At 36.4% G+C, this 19,960-nt stretch overlaps 1 protein-coding gene across 31 annotated transcripts in view; it reads right to left on the bottom strand.

The window, feature by feature from the left end:
• Positions 1 to 2,002: 2,002 nt before the first annotated feature.
• Positions 2,003 to 19,960, bottom strand: part of TCF4 (transcription factor 4) — a 419,947-nt gene continuing 401,989 nt past the window's right edge. For 20 of the 31 annotated variants that reach the window (XM_087927464.1, XM_087927477.1, XM_087927475.1 and 17 more), the window contains 4 exons: positions 19,213 to 19,375; positions 12,578 to 12,807; positions 11,079 to 11,229; positions 2,003 to 7,328 (listed from right to left, as the gene is read on the bottom strand). In XM_087927464.1, the coding sequence (XP_087783590.1) occupies positions 11,093 to 11,229; positions 12,578 to 12,807; positions 19,213 to 19,375 (530 nt within the window). In that variant the 3' untranslated portion in view covers positions 2,003 to 7,328; positions 11,079 to 11,092. Of the gene's footprint in view, positions 7,329 to 11,070; positions 11,230 to 12,577; positions 12,808 to 19,212; positions 19,376 to 19,960 lie in introns of those variants that run through there. The other 11 variants (XM_087927469.1, XM_087927461.1, XM_087927457.1 and 8 more) reach the window with 3 other exon arrangements.

Below are 19,960 nucleotides of genomic sequence, written 5' to 3'. Positions count from 1 at the left end.
GAAAATCAAATCCAAAGCAATAGCTTATAAAAGATTTTCATTGCAATATGTAGGCCAGGACTGAAATTGAGTGGCTGCCTGATGTTGCTACCACAACTTGGCAATCATAGTCAATGACGTGGGAAGCTTAGACAGGAAGGGCTAGTGGCCCAGCTCAACTGTAGGACAAGGCTCAGGATGATGCTAAAAAAGAAATTGAGGAGCATGTATTCTTATCTTTATCTTCTTTCCCTGTCAAGATTTGTTATTTTCATTCCTTTTCTGACTTCCATTTCATCCCTTTGTCTATGGAGATTCACAATCATCCAGGTCATTCGGTTAGAACCGAAGAAGCTTCTTGGATGAGGAGACATTTTCAAAGAACACCAAGAAGTCCATTTGTCTTTGGAAAAAAAACACGTTTCCTCCCTTTCTACTTCTAGTTCTTCTACTTCTACTCTCTTTCTACTTCTTTTTGTCTTGGTTTCTTCTGATATCTCCTTTTCTATTCCTCATTTCTGCCTACTCTGCCTCTCAATTAGATTAGAGCAGAAATTCCCAACTTGGCAATTTCTAAGTGTTAAGGTCTTTAAATCCCTGGATTCCATGTAGTCATGGATGAGAATTCTAGGTGTTGGAAGTCTACACACCTGAAGTGACCAACACTGGATTACACAACTCCACACAAAAAATCACAAGTCTACACTAGAGCAATTCAGCCAAATTCAAGATCATTTTTCTACCTAAATTTATTTAAAAGAGTGGGAGATATTTGTTACCTTTTACAATGTACATATTCTGAGAGCCAAAAGGATTGTAGCTTCAATATGTAAATTGCCAAGTCCAAGCTTGGGAAATTGTTCTGGATTGGGTACTATCAATACCCTAAACCCAATGCATCTTTGCAAAATTCAGATGATGGCATTGAAAAGTTGTTTATAACGTTAATGTATGATCAAAATTCATTGCCCAATAATAAATGGCATCAGCTTAACAGTCACAGCCCAATATGTGACTTCCTGAATTTGGTTTAACCTTTCCCTAAAAAGGGGTGAGGGAATCAACTAACACATGAGAAAATCTTCTGGACTGGTCATTTGCAACAGGCCCAACCAAAATTTATTACTTCTTTTCTTTTAACAAGATATAAATACAAACAGCATTTATAATGTACAACTTCAGTGAATATCTCATTGGGGACAAATTAAGATGATCTGCCCACTTCGATCCTTAGCACAGCTCAGTCTGCAATACTGTAATAAGTCACAGTTCTGCCTAAAAATACAAAAATGATCTCAACCCGTACACGAAAGTATTAAAGATGGTGATCAACAGCAGTCTTGTGCGTGACTTTTTAATTGCTCCAATCTTTGCATTTAATAGATTAACCCTTATTTTTTTTCTAATAGTTCAGTTTATTTTTGCATACAGCTTAGCACCTTCTTGATGTCTGTCCATTGTTCATAGGTGCATTCAATTGTCTCATACATTAACAGATTTCCATTAAAATACAGGTGCTGTATTTACAGAAATTGATGGTCATGAATGCAATTTTACATGTATGTAGCACCTTTCATTCGGGGAAAAAAAAAGAGAACTATACAGAGGAATTACAAACAATTTGTTCCACCCGTTGAAATTCAAGTCAAAGGTGGGCCAGGTCAACAACTATATTACAATGCATAGCCATGTTACACAACCATTTAGGCCGAGGAGGACATGTGCTTTTATGTCCAGAAAGTAGATTTTTTAATCAACTACCCAGTGCAAAAGAAAAAAGAAAAAGTGAAGAGGCCTCTAGAAGGAATCATATTCTGAGAGAGGAACTTGGGTGATCACAACTTCAGTTTTACACATCATCTGGAATGGAGCACTTCCGAGAACACTTTAAAAACCCATTGCTTTTGGAGTTGGGAGGGCAGATGACAGCGCCACCTATTAGGTCATTCCTAGGCAGTGACTCCTTGTGATACCTACAGAAATGGGACAATGCAAAATGAAATGAAACGAAAGTGTCAGAAACAAGTTTATAAAAATGGCACATTTATTGCTACAGAACAGTCATGTACATGACGGCATCAAATAACTACAAAATGGGAAACATAAAGGTCTACAGCAAGCTGTGTGTTTCGCTTTGGGGGATCTCCAGCGCACAACCTGTTTTAGACACTTCTATAAATCAGAAATACACTGAAAACATGGGGGGAAAAAATATCGAGGCACTCAGCCACACGTTGAAAAACAAAGTGTAACTGTTGTTATCTTTTTTTTTTTAATCTTTTTGTCCCTTTTATCATTTTTCCCTTTTTTATTTAATTTTTTTCCCCTCCTTTTAAAATGTTGCAGCTATGGGTACAGTCGCAAAAAAAAGTTCCCCGCTGCGACCTCCAACTTAAAAAAAAAAAAAAGAGAGAGAGAAAGAAATAAGGGGGGAAAAAAACCAGAAGGAAAAAAAAAAAGGCTATCGTACAATTTCATCTTGGTAACACATATGTAAAATAACATCTTTTAAATAGTAAAATAAAGTAACAAACTTTTACTTAGAATGATTCCAAACATCTACAAAGAAGAAATATTCAGAATCTGACAACCCCGTCCCACCCTTTCACCCCCAATATTTGTGGTATAAAAGGATTGCTCCTGTGAAAAATAAGCCAAATATACTTTTTTTTTTAAATTTAGGCTTTTCTTTTATCCTACTTGGGTGTACTAGTCTATTTTATAGCAAAAAGGTCACTAGACAAACAAAGCTTTGTAACAAAAAGGCAGGCACTGATACATGGTAAACCTCTGCTTTTCCGTATCTTCACTTAGTTGCATCACAAGTAACAAGAATGAAAAAGGCCACAGTTCATATATTTTCACCATTACATAAGTCTATAATACTTGAAATGAGTATGGTCAAACCAGCACTGCACAAGGGTGAATCAGTTTCAAGTCCCATGAGAAGATGCTAGGAAAATGAAAAAAAGAAAGGAAGAAAGAAGGAAGGAAAGAAAGAAAGAAAGAAAAATCTTGGTGCCCCCACTGTGTTGGAATTCATTGTATTCCATCTTTAGAAAAATCTTTTTTTTTTCCTTTTCGTATCAGTCAGTGGATTAAGCTTGACTTGTGCTTTTTCTCACCCGATAAAATTCTCTTCGTTTGTGGCAATGTACTATTATTACACGGTCTGGCACAGGTTGCACTGTGCCTGTTGAACAGAACAATGAAAATTTCGAAATTGCTCCACATTCCTCCCACTCTATCCCTACCCGTCCCCACCCTTCCAATGAAATCAACGAATAAAACAAATCGGAAGACTGCATCAATTACAAGTTGCATCACTGGTTGAACTGACAGTTGTATAAACATTAGTGTCCTTTGCAGCTACACGTAAGACAAATGTAAAAAATAATTAAAAAAAAAATCTAGACGAACAGATTTCCTTAATCTGTGTATTCATAAATTACTTGAATGTGGAGGTGGATCATTCATTACACGTTGGATAGATTTCTACAATTGTAGTGTCCTTGTACTGTTCATTGTTGTATAACAATATGTGGTTTTTCCTTCGTACAAGTGTGCAAAGCACTCCAAATCTGCTGAATTTTCTGACAATCGTGGAAGCATCTCAAAATCTCAACACGATGCTTTGCTTCGAGCTCAAAAGACTTGCGGAATATATATGGAACACTTCAAATTCGAAACAACTTGCACACCTCTACCTCTCGGTCATTAAAAGTCATTGCCAGATCTTTTAACAAATGACAACTCCCACTGTGGACAGCAGCAGTGAAAGTTAAGCAATTCTTGATGTCTTATTTCTTAGGATCACATACTAAATTAAAGCAAGCAGAGGAGGGAGGGGAGAGGGTGAACAACAGAAAACATCATGACTGATTAATTTTCAAGTTTAAATTCCATTATGGAACAGGAAACCATGTCCAAAACCACAGAGATTAGATTACTGTTTTATAAACAACTAAGCCTCTATTGGTTCTATGTACATCACCATTTTCATTCCTGTTTAGAATCATCTCTGCTGTTCAAATGTACAGAATGGCTGGTAATGAAAACCATCTTTTTATCAATGTTCTGTGACTGCATGTTTCAAGATTCATACAATGTCATCAATCTGGGCAATTATTAAAAAGACGGCATTTTGATTTTGTGTTGATAGCTCTCTCTTATCCAAATTAAGTTTTATATACAGAGCAGACGATTTGAAAACTTTGCATTATGAATGTAAACAAGCAGAAATGCTCACACTGATGACATCAAGATGGAAGTTAACGCCTCTTTGATTTATCCAGGTTTTTAACGCAAAGTTATCCTCTGAAATAACAACTTCCCATTAAAAGTATTAGAATTGTTTTTTATAAAAAAACTTTAATCCTAAACTATATTAATAACTTGTCTATTAAAAGAGAATCCTCCAATGTTTAGAATACCAGTACTAAAAGAATTAGGTTTAAGACAAAACATTTTCATCTACACATATTCTATTAGAAGTATGGCATCTGCGATGAAATACTCATTTCTTGTTCTGATTTCAACTTACACAGTCTCTGCTCTGTTATGAGCTTAATCCACCTCCACATTTGAGAAACTTATTAACAAATAATAGTATTTTTAAAAGTTTTACTGCTACTGAACATATTTACAATTTTCAACACATACAGGTAATCAAAATGTTTATGGATATGGAAAGGGTGGTTCACATGGCAAACTACCATATTTGTTCTTTTAGCTTTTTCAGTAACATAAAATTAAGATTCTTATTTCTCACTATTTCATTTAAATGAGATTTTGTTTCAACCACAGTTTAAAAAAAAAGCAAAAGTTTGATACAATGTATTAAAACACATAATAACAAGAGTCTACATGTAAAAATATAACTTTTACATACACAATTTCAAAATAATGATACGTTTGCCATTTTGTTGCATAAAATTTACAAATGTATTTTTTTTTTCATTACTATGTAACTGGCAAAACAGGAGAACAGATGGAAAGTCTATAGACCGTTTTCAATGGGTATATGGCATTTACTCAGTGTTGATAGGTGGAAAATCTATTCAAACCGGGAGATTTCGTTTAAAAATAACATGCCAAGTTTGCGTGGCTATTTAAAAAAAAAAAAATCAGAAGCTTGAACCCGAGACAAAAAGATGCTGACAAAGACTGAATTGGGAGCAATGTCAGTTAATTGTTCTGTCTCCCAAAGTAAATCTTTGGAAGATTCACTGTGGGTGCTTGTTGAGATGCCCTGAAATCCAATTATTGGATGAGTTGCTGTGTCATAAGCTTGATCTATACCAGGGGTGTCAACTCAAGACCCGGGATGCTTAGATCTGGCCCACGGGCCATCCTGGAAACAACAAAGGACGGCCCGCGGTGCTTCTGCCAATGAAAATGGCCTCCCGGGCTCCGTTTTCACTGGCAGAGGGTTGCAGGCTGTGGCAGCTGAAAACGGAGCTCGGGAGCTCGTTTTTGCTGGCAGAAGCACTGCGGGCCGTCACAGGCACTCCAACACATGTGACATTGAGTTGGCCACTCCCACCCCGGCCCCCCAAGGTCAAACACAACCCTGATGCAGCCCTCAATAAAATCGAATTTGACACCCCTGATCTATACTTTCTATAATGTATATGCGTTAAGTAAAAACTTGGTTCATACTGGCCAGAAAAATACTGTTCTACTCCCTCCTCCTTAAGAAAGTGCAACTTAATGCTTTAGAACGGGTAAGGCTTGTTCTAATGCTGTGTGACAGTTGGATATTGGCGTTTTTTTAAAAAAAAATGAACGGAGGAGGCAGTATATGGTCTGTCTTTCAGGAATACCCTTTAAAATGTTTTTTTTTTTTTTTTTCAAATCAAACTCTCATACGACTAGCAACTGTCCCCCCCCTCACCCGGCCTTCGACCATGTATTCTGAAACACCTCGATGCATATTGTATTTAAGCTACACACATTAATTTAACATTTCTACTGGTTTGTTAAATCACAGCCACCTTTGATTTATGTTACATTTTTTTGATGATATAAACATTGGAAGGCACAGTGGTAACATTGTAGCATTCTAACCTTGTACCTCTGAAAATCTTAGAAATAGGGTCTAATGAGAGCAACAGTTGTGGTTTAGAATTCTCCACCACTCCACCCCAAAATTCAATTGCCTGGGCCATTTTCCCCCAAACTTGTGTTGACTGTAGGGGAGGGACTAGAGCCCCTCAGAATTCCTAACCGACATCCCAGCAGCAGTCTGGGAAACCATAGTACCGAACTTCCTTGGGGCTTGGAGGTCTCAGCAATGTGGCTTACGCTTATCGACATGAGACATACCTGATCTAATCCTGTATTCTCCCCAAAGGATTCAAGAGATTGCTTGCTACTTTTCTGTAGGCATGACAAGCAACCTCAGGGTGAGAATTCATCCTGGAACGGCCCCTCCAGCAACAGAGTTGGCACTACAGGTTACAATAAGGAACCGAAGGGGCCAATGGGGGAAGAGAAAGAAGACGTCAACAAAAACTTATTTACAGTAAAATCTTTTTTTCTTAAAAAAAGTTAATCAGTACTTTGTTTTTTCTTTCTTTTTTTTTTACAGGAGCAAAAAAGTCGGAAACAAATGAACAAAGCTTACCATAGTCACTAATTTTAATATATATATATATATATATTTATATATATATTTATATAATATTTATATATGTGTGTTTGTGTCCATGTGTTTTGTATTTTGACATAGGTCTATAAGATCCATCTGTTCCTCCTACCCTAAGGAATGGCTAATGTCATTACTTCAGTTTTCATTAGGACGTTTGCTGGTTTTGTAAATATTAGGGTAGCGAAGCATCCCTTTTTAATATCCAGTAAGTATAAACACTAGTTGACTAGTACACCAATGAAAACGTTCATTTTTTTTTCTTCAGAAGTACACTTTTCATTATTGCAAGTTTACAATTTTTAAATTAAATATTTTTTTTTTCAGACTTACAAATTAATTATATTTTTTTTTCCAAAAGAAGTTTAGGCACAAATGCATTGTCCCACAGTGTGGAGAAGATTGCCGTTCAGTCTCCTGGCTGTGCATTGACAGCTGTCAACATACTCCTTGAAACATTCCAATTGATATGTTGAAAAGAGGTTGTCCCTCAAGTTGCACTTTTGTTTTCTTTATTTCAAAATCAGGAATGCTGAAATCTCTTGCGTCTGTGATTCGTAACTACTCAGACTTGTCTTATTATATTACAAAAAAAGGGAGGGGGAAGGGTTAAGTGTTTATATGTTTTTTTTTTTAAGATAATACAGCTGTTTAAGGAAGTGGTCTCTGGTTTATGTGAAGAAAATGTGGCAACTTGGACCTGTGAAAGAAGCGGAAAAATTTCAGGTCAGCTAAAATGCAATCATCTTTATTATTCTTAATTTTATTTCATAACAACATATTCAGCATAAAAAAAAAACGGTTTTGGAAGCTGTTTCCAACAGTCCTTACTCTATCACCCAAATGAAGAGGCTTACTGCTCTTCTGGAAACATGTGGAAGATTTTTCAAACTTCAGGTTCAAAATACAGAGGCAGAATAAGTGGACTGAGCATGTGCTGAATCCTTACAAGATGGTTGAGTCTTGTGTCCCAAAGGTGCTTTTAGAATAGAATAGCTTTATTGGCCAAGTGTGATTGGACACGCAAGGAATTTGTCTTGGTGTAAATACTCTCAGTATACATAAAAGAAAATATACATTCATTTTTGCAAGAGGCAACTGGACTTTCTGGTTTTTCTTTGGCTTCTTCTTCCTCAGCTCATCTTCCTCTTTCTGGCTTCTTCAGCTCATCTTCTTAGATGAGAAGCTAAATGTCTTCAAAGAAAAAACAGAAAGTCCAGTTGCCTCTTGCAAAAGCACCTTTGAGACAACCATGACCTGGATGACTGAGCATCTCCATAGATGTTAGGTCTTGTGGTTAAGGCCACTAGAAGCCAGGAGAATGCGAGTTGTAGTCCCACCTTAGGCATGAAAGCCAGCTAGGTGATGCAGGGCCATTCACCAGGAGACTGAGTTCTAGTTCTGCCTTAAGCATGAAAGGCAATAGGGTGACTTCGGGCAGAATAAAAAACAAATAAATGAAACGAAATAAAGGTAGTCTTTGACATGGCCACAATTGAGCTCAACATTTCTGTTGCTAAGCAAGGCAATTATATTAAGTGAGTTGGACTCCATTGCTACAAATGTTAAGCAAATCACTGCATTAAGTGAATCATGCAGCTGTTAAGCAAATCTGCCCTCCCCCATTGGCTTTGCTTGTTGGAAGCCATCTGGGAAGGTTACAAATGATGGTCATGTGACTCCAGCAGACAGAGACTGTTATAAATACATGCCAGGTGCCAAGTGACCGAAATTTTTTTTAAAAAATAATTTATATTGAGTATATACATTAAAAACATTGAATAAGGTGGTCTTCTTTGACATACATTTCTGTCAATACATTTTGCATTTAGAAAGATAAAGAAGTTATGTACTTTTATATAAATTTATATACATATATACATTTAATCTCTGTAATTTTTAGATCTTTCTCATTGTTCCTCAAATATGAGGTCCCTCACCTTTTCCCTATTTCACCTTAAATTCTTATTTCAATTTTATGAACTCTCTTTCATGTCCCTCCAGAAATAAAATGTATTCCATATTTTATGGTATTCTGATTCATCTTGATCCTTCAATTCTAATGTCAACCTATTCATTTCAGCGCACTGTAATATCCTATCAATCGTAACATCCTCACTAGGGATTTCACTTGCTTTCCAGTTTTGGGTGAATATCAATCTTGCTTCTGTAATTACATATAAATTAGATAGCAATTGGCTTTGCTAAATTTCTCTTCCATTATTCCCAGTAAGAACAAATCTGGTTTGTAACGAATTTTTAGCCCCGTCATTCCCTCTAGCCATGACCAAATTCTGTACCAGAACCCCTGAGCTTTTTTACAGGACCACCACGCATGATAGTAAGTGTAAGTTCTTTCAAACACTTCCAACAATTGGGTGATTGGTTTCCATACATTTTGGCTAGCCTAGCTGGTGGGAGATGCCACCTATAAAACATCTTGTACAAGTTTTCCTTGTATGATGTAGCTAGTGTTAGGAGCCTCTGTGGCGCAGTGGTTAGAGTGCAGTACTGCAAGCTGCTTCTGCGGCCAGCTGCCTGCAATTTGGCAGTTCAGATCCCACCAGGCTCAAGGTTAACTCAGCCTTCCATCCTTCGGAGGTGGGTAAAATGAGGACCTAAATTGTTGGGGACAATATGCTGACTCTGTAAAACCGCTTATAGAGGGCTGTAAAGCACTATAAAGTAGTATATAAGTCTAAGTGCTATTGCTAGTGTAATCTTTTTGTTTCCCTCCCAAGTTTGCTGCCATGGGATTTTGACCATGTGACACTGGGGATGCTGCAACCGTAGTAAGTGTGAAAACTGGCCATAAGTTAATTTTTTTCCAGGGCTGTTGTAACTTTGCATGGTCACTAAACAAATGGTTGTAAGTCTAAGGATTACTTGTACAATGGAAGGAGGGAGATACCGACATTGCTAAAGTTACTAATTTCCCAGTAGGATGAACTCCTGTTGGTGAAAAAATTCCTTCAGTAAAGAAATTCAGGGAAATAATTTTAACTCCATTCTTCTTGTTCCACATCTACAAAACCCGCTGAATTTCCTGTAACCTGTTTGGTAAATTATCTGTTAGTGACTCAGTCCTGACATATAAATGTGTTCCCATTATGTCATACAAATAGAACATTTTTATGAAGTATTCTGGGGAATTTGGGGAACATAGAATAAATTCAAATTGGCAGTTATTGTTGTTGTTCTGTCAGAACGCTGGCAGGATCCAGCCAATGTGTGTAGCCAACCCCCAGAATGTTTTCCATGTTCATTAGGTATTCTGATGCTATGCAACAAGAGAAACAAACACGTTCCTAATTTGTGATTGTGTCTGATCTGGTCTAGATTTCTTCCTCTCACTTAGACCCATATGAGAAAATTGAGCTACAAAGCAATAAATAAAGGGATATAATAAAGACATGACAGGGTGGAGTTAGTTGTTCACTTAATTAAAAAAGAGAGCAAGAGAAGCTAACAAATAAAACAGAATGTAGCAAAAAGCAATTCAAATGAGGTATTAAATTAAGACGAAAAATAGTATTGGATTAAAAAAAAAGAGTGTTATCTATGTAATTGATGAATATGGAAGGGTTTTTTTGGTTGCCTTTGAGTCAATCTTGACTCTTGGCGATGGCCTGCAGTGTCCCTGCAGTTTTCTAAGCAAGATTTGGGAAGTGGTTTATCTTTATTTTTTTCCTCCTACGACTGAGAAGAGACTACAGATAGTCCTCAACTTACTGCATCACAGTTGTGACCATAATCTCAGCTGTATGTTGTTATGGTCGTCAGTTTTTCTACCATTTTACATGGGGTTGTTAAATGAACCATGTGTTCCTAAGTACAAAGCACGTGGTCATTAAGCAAATCATATAACTGGAAACCTGCATCTATTCTCCTGAATGGGTGTTTGTTTGGGATTTTTTGGTCAGAAACTTGTAAAAAAAAAAGGCTAGCAACTGGTAAAAAAAACCCTTCCATTGCAAACTGCGATCATATGATCACAGCATGCTACAAATGGTTGTAAATGTGAGCTTTGTATCTAAGGCAGAACTAGAACTCACAATCTCCTGGTTTCTGCACCATGGAAAGGCCCTTGTGGAAAGAAACAGTAGAACAATATTTGTTCTAAGGAAACTAATAGCCATGGTATTACTGTCACTAGGAGGAGACTGGTGAATAGAATAGAATAGAATAGAATAGAATAGAATAGAATAGAATTCTTTATTAGCCAAGTGTGATGGGACACACAAGGAATTTGTCTTGGTGCAAATGCTCTCAGTGTACATAAAAGAAAAGAGACATTCGTCAAGAGTCAAGAATCATAAGGTACAATACTTAATAATAGTCATAGGGTATCTAAGGCAGAACAATCAAATCATAAGAAACCACTAGAGAGCATTTCACCAAGGCAGCCGTCGTCGTCGCCATCTTGAATTAATGGTCAAGACATACGTACCTTTTTCCTTTTTTTTACATCTGCCCCATATGATTAGATGTGTCTCCCATCCCAGGGTGGGGTCCCGCCAAAGAAAGTGGAGGAGGGTCCGAAGATACTTTCTCTTCTTCCCTTCTTTTCAAACACGCCGCTTTAGGATTCAGATTTCTTTCTGTGAAACCAAAATTTAAGGTAACATTAAACAACTTATAGGGTTCCAAGTAACATATCCATAGCAAATGAAACTCTGAGGCAGGTAGACTCCTCAAAGAATAAGTTTATTGGATAGGTCATATTGGCACGGGCTGGTGAAAACTGACTCTGACTATTCCCATGGATTTTACCTAACTAAAAGTTTTTCACTTTCTCAAAACAGTCACATGGTCCAATCAGGATACTGTCCAATTGCTAAGTCCCCTCCTTCCGTGTACCTGCAGGAATGTCCTTGATTCCCAAGAGAAAGTATTTTGTTTGACTACAAACCCCAACTATCTCTATTGCCCCCACCCTGTCCTTCTTCAGGGTGTCAGTGCTAAAGTCTCAAAATAGCCTCAGTCTGGCTAGCTTCAGGGCTGACAACAACCTTTAAAGCCTGTGGCCTAGCTACTTTGTGCGTTCAAGTATGACATCTTGCTCATCCTGCTGTCAGTTCCTTCAACTGGCCAGGAATCTCCATTATAAAGAGAAATAATTTTGATTCTCTGAATCTCATATCTCTGGCTAATTTTCCACTTAAAGATTGTCTTCATTTCATCTCCAGGTCTCGCCCATCTCAATTTGTGACATTTGAGATAGAGATTCACCTGTATTTCAAAACAATTGTTAATTCAAACCAGAAGTTTAAAGTTATTTTAATCACTGCAACTTAGCACTGGTATTGTACAACGTAATTTATCTACAGTACTAAACATAGTAACCCCCTTAGGAGTTTGGAGTAATAATCATCACTGGATTGATAACACAATTGACAATGAATTTTGTGATACTGGTTTATTTCACTTTATTCCTTTATTAAATTTATATGCCACCCATCTTACTGTCATGTGACTCTGGGCGGCTTACAAACATCGTAAAATAACAAAAATTAAAAATGAGATAAATAGAAATTAATTACGTTAAAACCAAAATACTATGGGGTAGCATGTGATTTTCTTCCTATTCCACTAACCACCTCCAACGCATAATGCCCCCATCTTATAACTGAATTATAAATGACTTAAAATTGGGGACTTGCTTCTTGGGATCCAAGCTTTATTTTAGCCATTTCAATTATACTACTTTGTAGTGTAAGGATGATCCTTTCATAGCAGTTTAACATAGCAAAGTGGTGCCCTGGCCTGTATGGCTTCAGACCAAGGTTTTAACAAGCATCCTTATGACCTGGAGGCATCTAATCCATCACCGCATCATTAGTGAAGCACAGTAATCCTTCTAAGATCTAAGCTTTCTAGTCTTTCTTCAAAACATCTGAATGAGGTTGAGATTTGCAGAATGATTGTATAAAATTAGCCGTAACTCACCTCTGACTTGCTGCTCTAAACTGAGGATAACTGCTACAGCTTGATGTAAGATTAAAAGTTTGGTCTGGGGCTTGTCGCTTTTTAGATGGAGCTGTACCATCCGGCCCAGCTCTTTGAAAGCCTCGTTGATGTCACGGACACGCAGGCGCTCACGGGCGTTGTTGGCCATTCTTCTTTCCTTCTCGCGCTCTGCTTTTTGTTCCGGAGTAAGATCTTCATCGTCATTATTGCTGAGAGGGAACATTAGCACAGGATTTTCTAATGGGGTTGAAACTTCAGGTGTTTTATCAACATGTTACTCTCTTTCAAAATATGAGCCTTACTTAAAAGGAACACAGGAACATAAAGCTTTAGCTGCATTGAATAGTGTGAATGAGCAAAATGCTTCAAAAACAGTCATACGTGCCAATATATGGTTTCATTGGTATCTGTCAGATTGAATGTAATAAACAGTACATACATCAGTGAAAGAACTACAACTGTAGCATGACTTTTGATATATTCAAGACATTGGTCTGCAATCGTTCTAGACAAAATCAGAGACTTTTCCTTTGGCTTAATGGATAAAGTAAGTCTTTAGTAAGACTATTAATATTATTCTTCTCATCTTTCCTATTACCTATCTCCTTTTCTACTTATGACTATAACTTTGTTGCTTGTATTTTTATGGTTTATATTGTTTTATTTAGTTTCCTAGTATGATTTATGTAGATTCTAAGTTATGATTTATGATGAATGTGTTTTTACGATGACTATGATCATGATTTTTCACTTAAAGCTTTTATGTACAATGAGAGTTTATGCACCGAAGACAAATTCCTTGTATGTCCAATCACACTTGCCAATAAAGAATTCTATTGTATTCTATTTGCAAAAACAAATTGGAATTTTGATGGTATATATGCTGACAGCAGCAGAATATTCTATGCACAAAAATGGAAAGATACTTTGATTCTCACAATGGATAAATAGCTGCAAAAGTTGGAATTAGCACAGATGGCTAAATTGACTGCTTTAATTAAAGAAAAGAATGCAATTCATTTTGTTTCTACTTGGAAACTGTTTTTGGATTTTGTGATTGAGACAGAAAAAACCCGAAACTTTTACATAATAATACATACTAGCCATTTCTATAACTACAAGCCTATCTAATCAGCAAAAACCAAAATCAAAGTTTCATTTTTTATTAACCTTAGCCATCATTATTAACCTTAGCTATTTTTTCCTTTTACATAATAATATATACTAGCCATTTCTATAACCACAAGCCTATCTAATCAGCAAAAACCAAAATCAAAGGAAAAAGCTGAGGTTGTATTTTATTACCTTACTCTACCGCACCAAAAAGAATTGAAAATCAATGCTACCCCCATTTACCCTACAGTTTTTCCTCTTCTTCTCCTCCTCCCCTATTTTCCCACTGTTTTCATTTTTCTTTGTATTTCTGTAGTTTGATAAATTAATAAAATTTGGAGAGAATAATTGTTTTGAGCAGGTCTTAAAATCTGATTCCAAAAATGTGCTTCAGAATGCAGGTGGGCACAAGGGTTCTGTGCAACCCTTTAAAGCAGCAACGTATTATTCCAGGATAGTTGGAAAGACACATCTGCTTAAGAGGGTGCAATAAGATGCTGTTGAGTGTGCCTCTATGCATTCTGAAATATCTTTCTGGAATTAAATCCAAGGCACTGCACAGCTCTAATAGGTAAAACATGTTAAAACAAAAGCTAAGGTTGCTCTTGTAATACACGCATATGCTTTTACTTATATGTATTTATTTATACAGTGATCTTAGTTATTATTAACCTTAGCGATTATCTTTTTTCCTCTGTAGGATTTTTATATTATGCTAAAAGGTAATTTAGCCTGCAGCTAACTCAGGTTTCTCAAAATGTCTGAAGGATACCAAACTTTGTACAGAGCCTGCTAAAATCCAAAACAAAGGGGCAAAGTAGGATGTAATGATACTTGTTAACCTGTGTCTCTTTCTCTTTGCTTTAATCAGAAATGGCAATTCTGTAATAAGGAAGCCTGCACTGATCTAAGGAAGCTGAAATCTACACTCAGCCATATGGTTCACTGAAAACTTTGGATCGGTAACTGTGCTTCAAGGAGAGCCAACTGGGACTTCTGGTTTGAAGGGCTTCGGCGACAGACAGAAATCCACGATCGTGTGTGGTTTCTGTCTGGGCTCGCTGCTGGAGCACCCCGAGCTGGCTGGTTTTGGGGCTAAGCCACCCCGTAGAGGTGGTGAAGAAGGGGGAGACTGCCTGCAGGGTTGAGGAGAGCCGCATCTCTCCTCCTCAGCTGGCCATTACTCCCTTTCCCGAAGGCGGTTGCAGCGGTGGTCAGAAATGGCCACCACAAAGAAGAACTTGATCGGAAAAGAATGTGCAGGAGGAAGATAAGAAGTGAAAGTTTTGGCTGACTGGGTTAAATTGTAAAAGCAGCAGCCAAGGTACCCTGGAATTTAAACTTACAAAAAATAACATCGCTCCCAAAGAAGAGTCGGAAGCAGCGAAGGAAAGTGAAAAGGGAAAGGTTTGGCTTTTTTCTTCTTCTCTCTCCTTCCCTATACTGACAACTAAGAGACTTAAATAAGAAATCGGAAAAATCCACTTTGACATCAATAGGCAATTAAGCTGAAAATAAAACAAAATGCCAAAGGGATAATAAAGATTTCTGGACATTAAAAACTTTCTTTTTCATAAGCAGGAAGGGAGAGAAAAAGAATAAGGGCAGGATTTGGAAGAGGGAGGAGACTGCCTGGAATTAAAAAGAATCTAAAGTAAAACTTCAACAAGACTTCTAAAAGATACATTTTAACTGAAACTTTGCAACTAAATAGTAACCCCAGGAAGAGAAAGTGAAAAAAAAGAGCAAAAAAGAAACAGCTTGCGTGTATTTGGATTATTTGGTGATCTTTGGATTTTTGGTTATTATATTTGAATGACTAAAATCAACTGGGTGGTTGTTTACAAATTTATACAATGGCACCACTTCTGGATGAATTGAAAATGGAACTTAAAAAGTACAAAGAAGATGCACAAGAAGGGAAGGGTTCTTTTGGCTTCGTCTTTCAATTTTTAGAAATGGAGATTTGGAACTATAAGAAACAAGAAAAGACTGCAAAACAAGAAGACTGGGACAAAGAAGAGGCCATCTTTAATTAACAAGTAATTCTATGTGGGGAAGAAAAAGGAAAGGGGGGAAAGAGAATTGAGAATTTAAGACTTAAAAAAAACAACCAAAGAAAAGAAAAATAATTCAAAAAATAATATAATACTGGAAAGCAACAGAAAAGGGGAATACAGAAGAGAGAAATAGAGGTAGAGAGACAAGTGGGTAAAAAGGGGAGAGAGAAGAGAGGGAAGAAGGAAAGGAAAAGAAGTTACAAAGGACTGGAGCAAGATATAGAGAAACAGGACCTAATTAGAGATAATGGGTGAAAATCTAACTGAAAAAGGGATTCTGTAAAGGTACATAAGATTGTATTGTTATATTAGTAATAGAAATAATTTTAGAAAATTGGAAACAACGTATGATTAAAATGAGGGATAAAATAGTGTAATTTAGTGAAATGTTTGTGAATAAAATAAGTGAAATAAAATAAATGAGAAAATTGAATTAGAAAGGAACGGGAACATTTTAATTAGTTAATATTTTATAAAATATAAGTAAAGAGGGGGGGAATTAACTATGGAAAGCTTATAATTGTTCCCATAGAAGTATGATATTTAATTGAAAAGTAATGTTAAAGATGTTAAGACTCTAATGAATATTAATATTAATGATAGAATTGAATTGGAATGGAATGTTGTTTTAATTATATACATTTATAATTTTTTTCTTTTTTTAAGAATACAGTGTGTATTTTAAGAATGTACCAAGCAGAATCCGAATGGAAGTTATGTATTATATTGAATGTTACAACTTTAGGGAAAAGATATAAAGGCGTCATACTCCAACCAGTAACTACAGGAGAAATTTTGTTTAATGAGAAAAGATAATAGATAATTGAAACAGGACAGACAAAAAATATAAATTCAATGATTGAGCTATGCAAAAAATGTGAAATAGTAATAAGATATGGAATAGAATATAAAAATGAGCATGAACCTGAATTTGTGTCTGTACGAAGAAATGTAACCCGGGATTATGCTGCTTTCAAAAAAGATATTTTATTTGTATTTTTTTTCTCTTTGTGAAAACTCAAATAAAATTTACAAAAAAAAAAAAAAAGGAGAGCCAACTGAAAGAGCTGGGAAGGAGATATGACACCTTGAGCTCTAGGGCTCATTTGTAAACAACATAACTCTAATTCTTTATTTCTGCAGTGAGTTATATGTTCCTCCAAACGCCACAAATTTATGCTGTTTTTTAAGGAACAAAATGTAGTTAGTAGAAGGATAATAAGCAGTGTAGGGGCCTTGGTGCTCTCTGATATTTTCTTGCATTTTTTGTCTTGTTTATTTGTAAAAAAGTAACGGTAAAGGTTCCCCTTGCACATATGTGCTAGTCGTTTCTGGCTCTAGGGGGCGGTGCTGATCTCCGTTACAAAGCCGAAGAGCCAGCGCTGTCCAAAGGCGTCTCCGTGGTCATGTGGCCAGCATGATTAAACGCTGAAGACGCACGGATCGTTGTTACCTTCCCACCAAAGTGGTCCCTATTTTTCTACTTGTATTTTTTACATGCTTTCAAATTGCTAGGTTGGCAGAAGCTGGAACAAGTAACGGAAGCTCACTCAGTTACGTGGCACCAGGGATTCAAACTGCCGACCTTTCTGATCAACAAGCTCAGCATCTTAGCCACTGAGTCCCTTATTTATTATTAGTATTTGTATCCCACCTTTATTATTTTTACAAATAGTTCAAGATGGTGAACATATCCAACACACCTTCCTTCTTCTCCACAACAGCAACCCATCAGTGAGTTGGGTTGGTCTGAGAGAATGACTGGTCCAAATACACGCTGTTAGCTTTCATGGCTAAAGCAGCACTTGCTCTCCCATTTTCTAGTCTGGTGCTCTAATTACTAGATCAAACTGACTCTATAGTGCATTGCACTGATGATGTTACTTAGTCAGACAATGAAATGTCTGCAAGAACACAACAAAGCTCATAGGGTATTAAGGATCCCACTGTCCAACTCTGACCTACAAATGTTGTTTTCTATTGATAATGAGCAATATCAGAAATCAAATTGGCCTTTGTCCACTTAGTGTTGCCTTTTCCCTGGAAAACTGGATGCAGATCTTCTATTTGTTTATTTGAGTCTATATTTATGTAATGAACTATTGTCCACAGAATGGCAGTTGAGCAAAGAGCAGTATGACCAAAGGAATTCTAGGATCTAGATGATGATGAAAATGGTGATTGGTGGATTTTATTTCTCAATTTGTATTTTTCCTTCATGCTTAAGAGCACACTTGAGAGGGTTAGTAGTAACAATCAATCAATCAACAAACATACAATAAACATGAGCAGTTAATATCTGACAACAGCATTAACCAATCTGAATTAAAATGGTTTAGCTATATGATCCAATATATATTTCTTTCATTGCCACAATATGAGTTCTTTGTAGATACTTCTCAGAGCCTACTTAAATGCACTTCTTTGGCATTAGGTCTGCTGTGTTATGAGGATTTATATCATGTAGTATTTTACACACGTAGAAATCAGAATACAATTTTTATGCATTCAGGCATCTGGGAATCTCTCAAGGCTATTTCATAGTTCTTGACTGGATTACTGATTCCTTCAGCCACTGAATGCAAGAGATTGAAATAGTTGCATGCTGAAGGAGCAAAATGTTATCCTAAGTGCATATTAAATTAAATTTTATAAATTTTTATTTATTATTTCTGAGACTTTCCTGTATTCTGCTCCATTTTATAAAACCCATGCACAAGGAAAGATTGGTTTATTTAACACTCAACAACTGTTCTATCATTCAGATAAAAATCTGAATGTAATAAGAAGATTCAGAAGCTTTCTTGCTGATGAAATCCAATATATTTTATGAAAAACATAAGGGACAGACTAAAGGTCAGTGGTAATGAAAGAAGAATCTTGCCTACTCTGGCCATCAATGCCTGTAAGCAAGAAACAATGGTCTACATAAGGGTTCCAAATTATTATTGGGAACAAGAGTTGATGAATTTATTCAAGTTTCTTTCCAAATCTTGGCAATCATCTTAACAATTACTTCTGCTTAAATTGGACAAGCTACTCTGATTTATCCAGCTTACTGTTATGATTAGTTATGTTCTTTAAAAAAATCTAGGAAGGAATATGTTTATTCCACATAACTATTATAAAATAACTATTATAAAAATGGCATCTGCTTAAAATTTTGTATGTGTTTTCATAGGTACATCAGACCACTGAAACTGACTCCAATGTAAGTCTATATAGCTCTGTCCATACAGTCCGTCTTTTTCCCAAATTCAGCCCTTCTAGAGTACAAGCATCCAAACAGATACTCTTTAGTACTTCCAGAAAGGGCTATGAGTTTTCTTTGTTTGATTTTGACCAGCAGGAAAAGAAACTCCAGAGTTTCTTCCTGTTCTGTTCACTTCATCAAAATCCAATAAAGGAATTAAATGAAGCGACACTATTATATACGGTTACCTAGATCTTGACCTAGTAATTGATTTGATATCCTTCTTGTCATCATCTAACTTCTTGTCCTCGGAAGCTTTCGTGTCCTGGAGGTTCTCATCTCCTTCGTCATCTGATTTGATTTCAGAACTCCCTGAAGATATGCTTTGCCCTTGAAGTCCAGTTGGCATGCCTGAGAAGAAATGAACAGAAGCACAGGTCTGTATGCGGGCATTCGTACAACACATGTATGAACATGCATATCCCAAATAGTAACAATGTTTAAGAGTTGTGTGGATGCTACACTAACAACCTACTTGCATTGCAAAAAGAAAAAAAGACAGTCCATTTAATGAAAACAGCTATTAAATAGCAATAGCACTTAGATTTATATACTGCTCCATGGTGCTTTCAGCTCTCTGTGAGCAGTTTACAATGCCAGCATATTGCCCTCAACAATCTGGGTCCTCATTTTCCATTGTTTCAAGGATAGAAGGCTGAGTCAACCTTGAGCCGGTCAGGATCGAACTCAGTGGGCAGAGTTAATCCACAATACTGCATTCTAACCACTGCACCACCATGACTCTTTTAAACCTGTTTCTAAATAGTTTTGAAAGAAAACTATTAAAATAATAGAAAATAAATTAAATAAATATAGTTTTAAAAGAAAAAAAATTGCTTTCTATGAAAAACAGTTTTCCGTCTGTCGCTGGTGTAGAGTTTGTGGTAGGAGCAGTATTTTGGCTAGAAATACACTTGTTTCTTCTGCTCTTTTCTA

Source organism: Pseudonaja textilis, chromosome 2 (genome assembly GCF_049901715.1).
Source record: "Pseudonaja textilis isolate UNSWEBS1 chromosome 2, rPseTex1.2, whole genome shotgun sequence".
NCBI lineage: Eukaryota > Metazoa > Chordata > Lepidosauria > Squamata > Elapidae > Pseudonaja > Pseudonaja textilis.
This window is presented reverse-complemented; position numbering and strand designations above follow the sequence as displayed.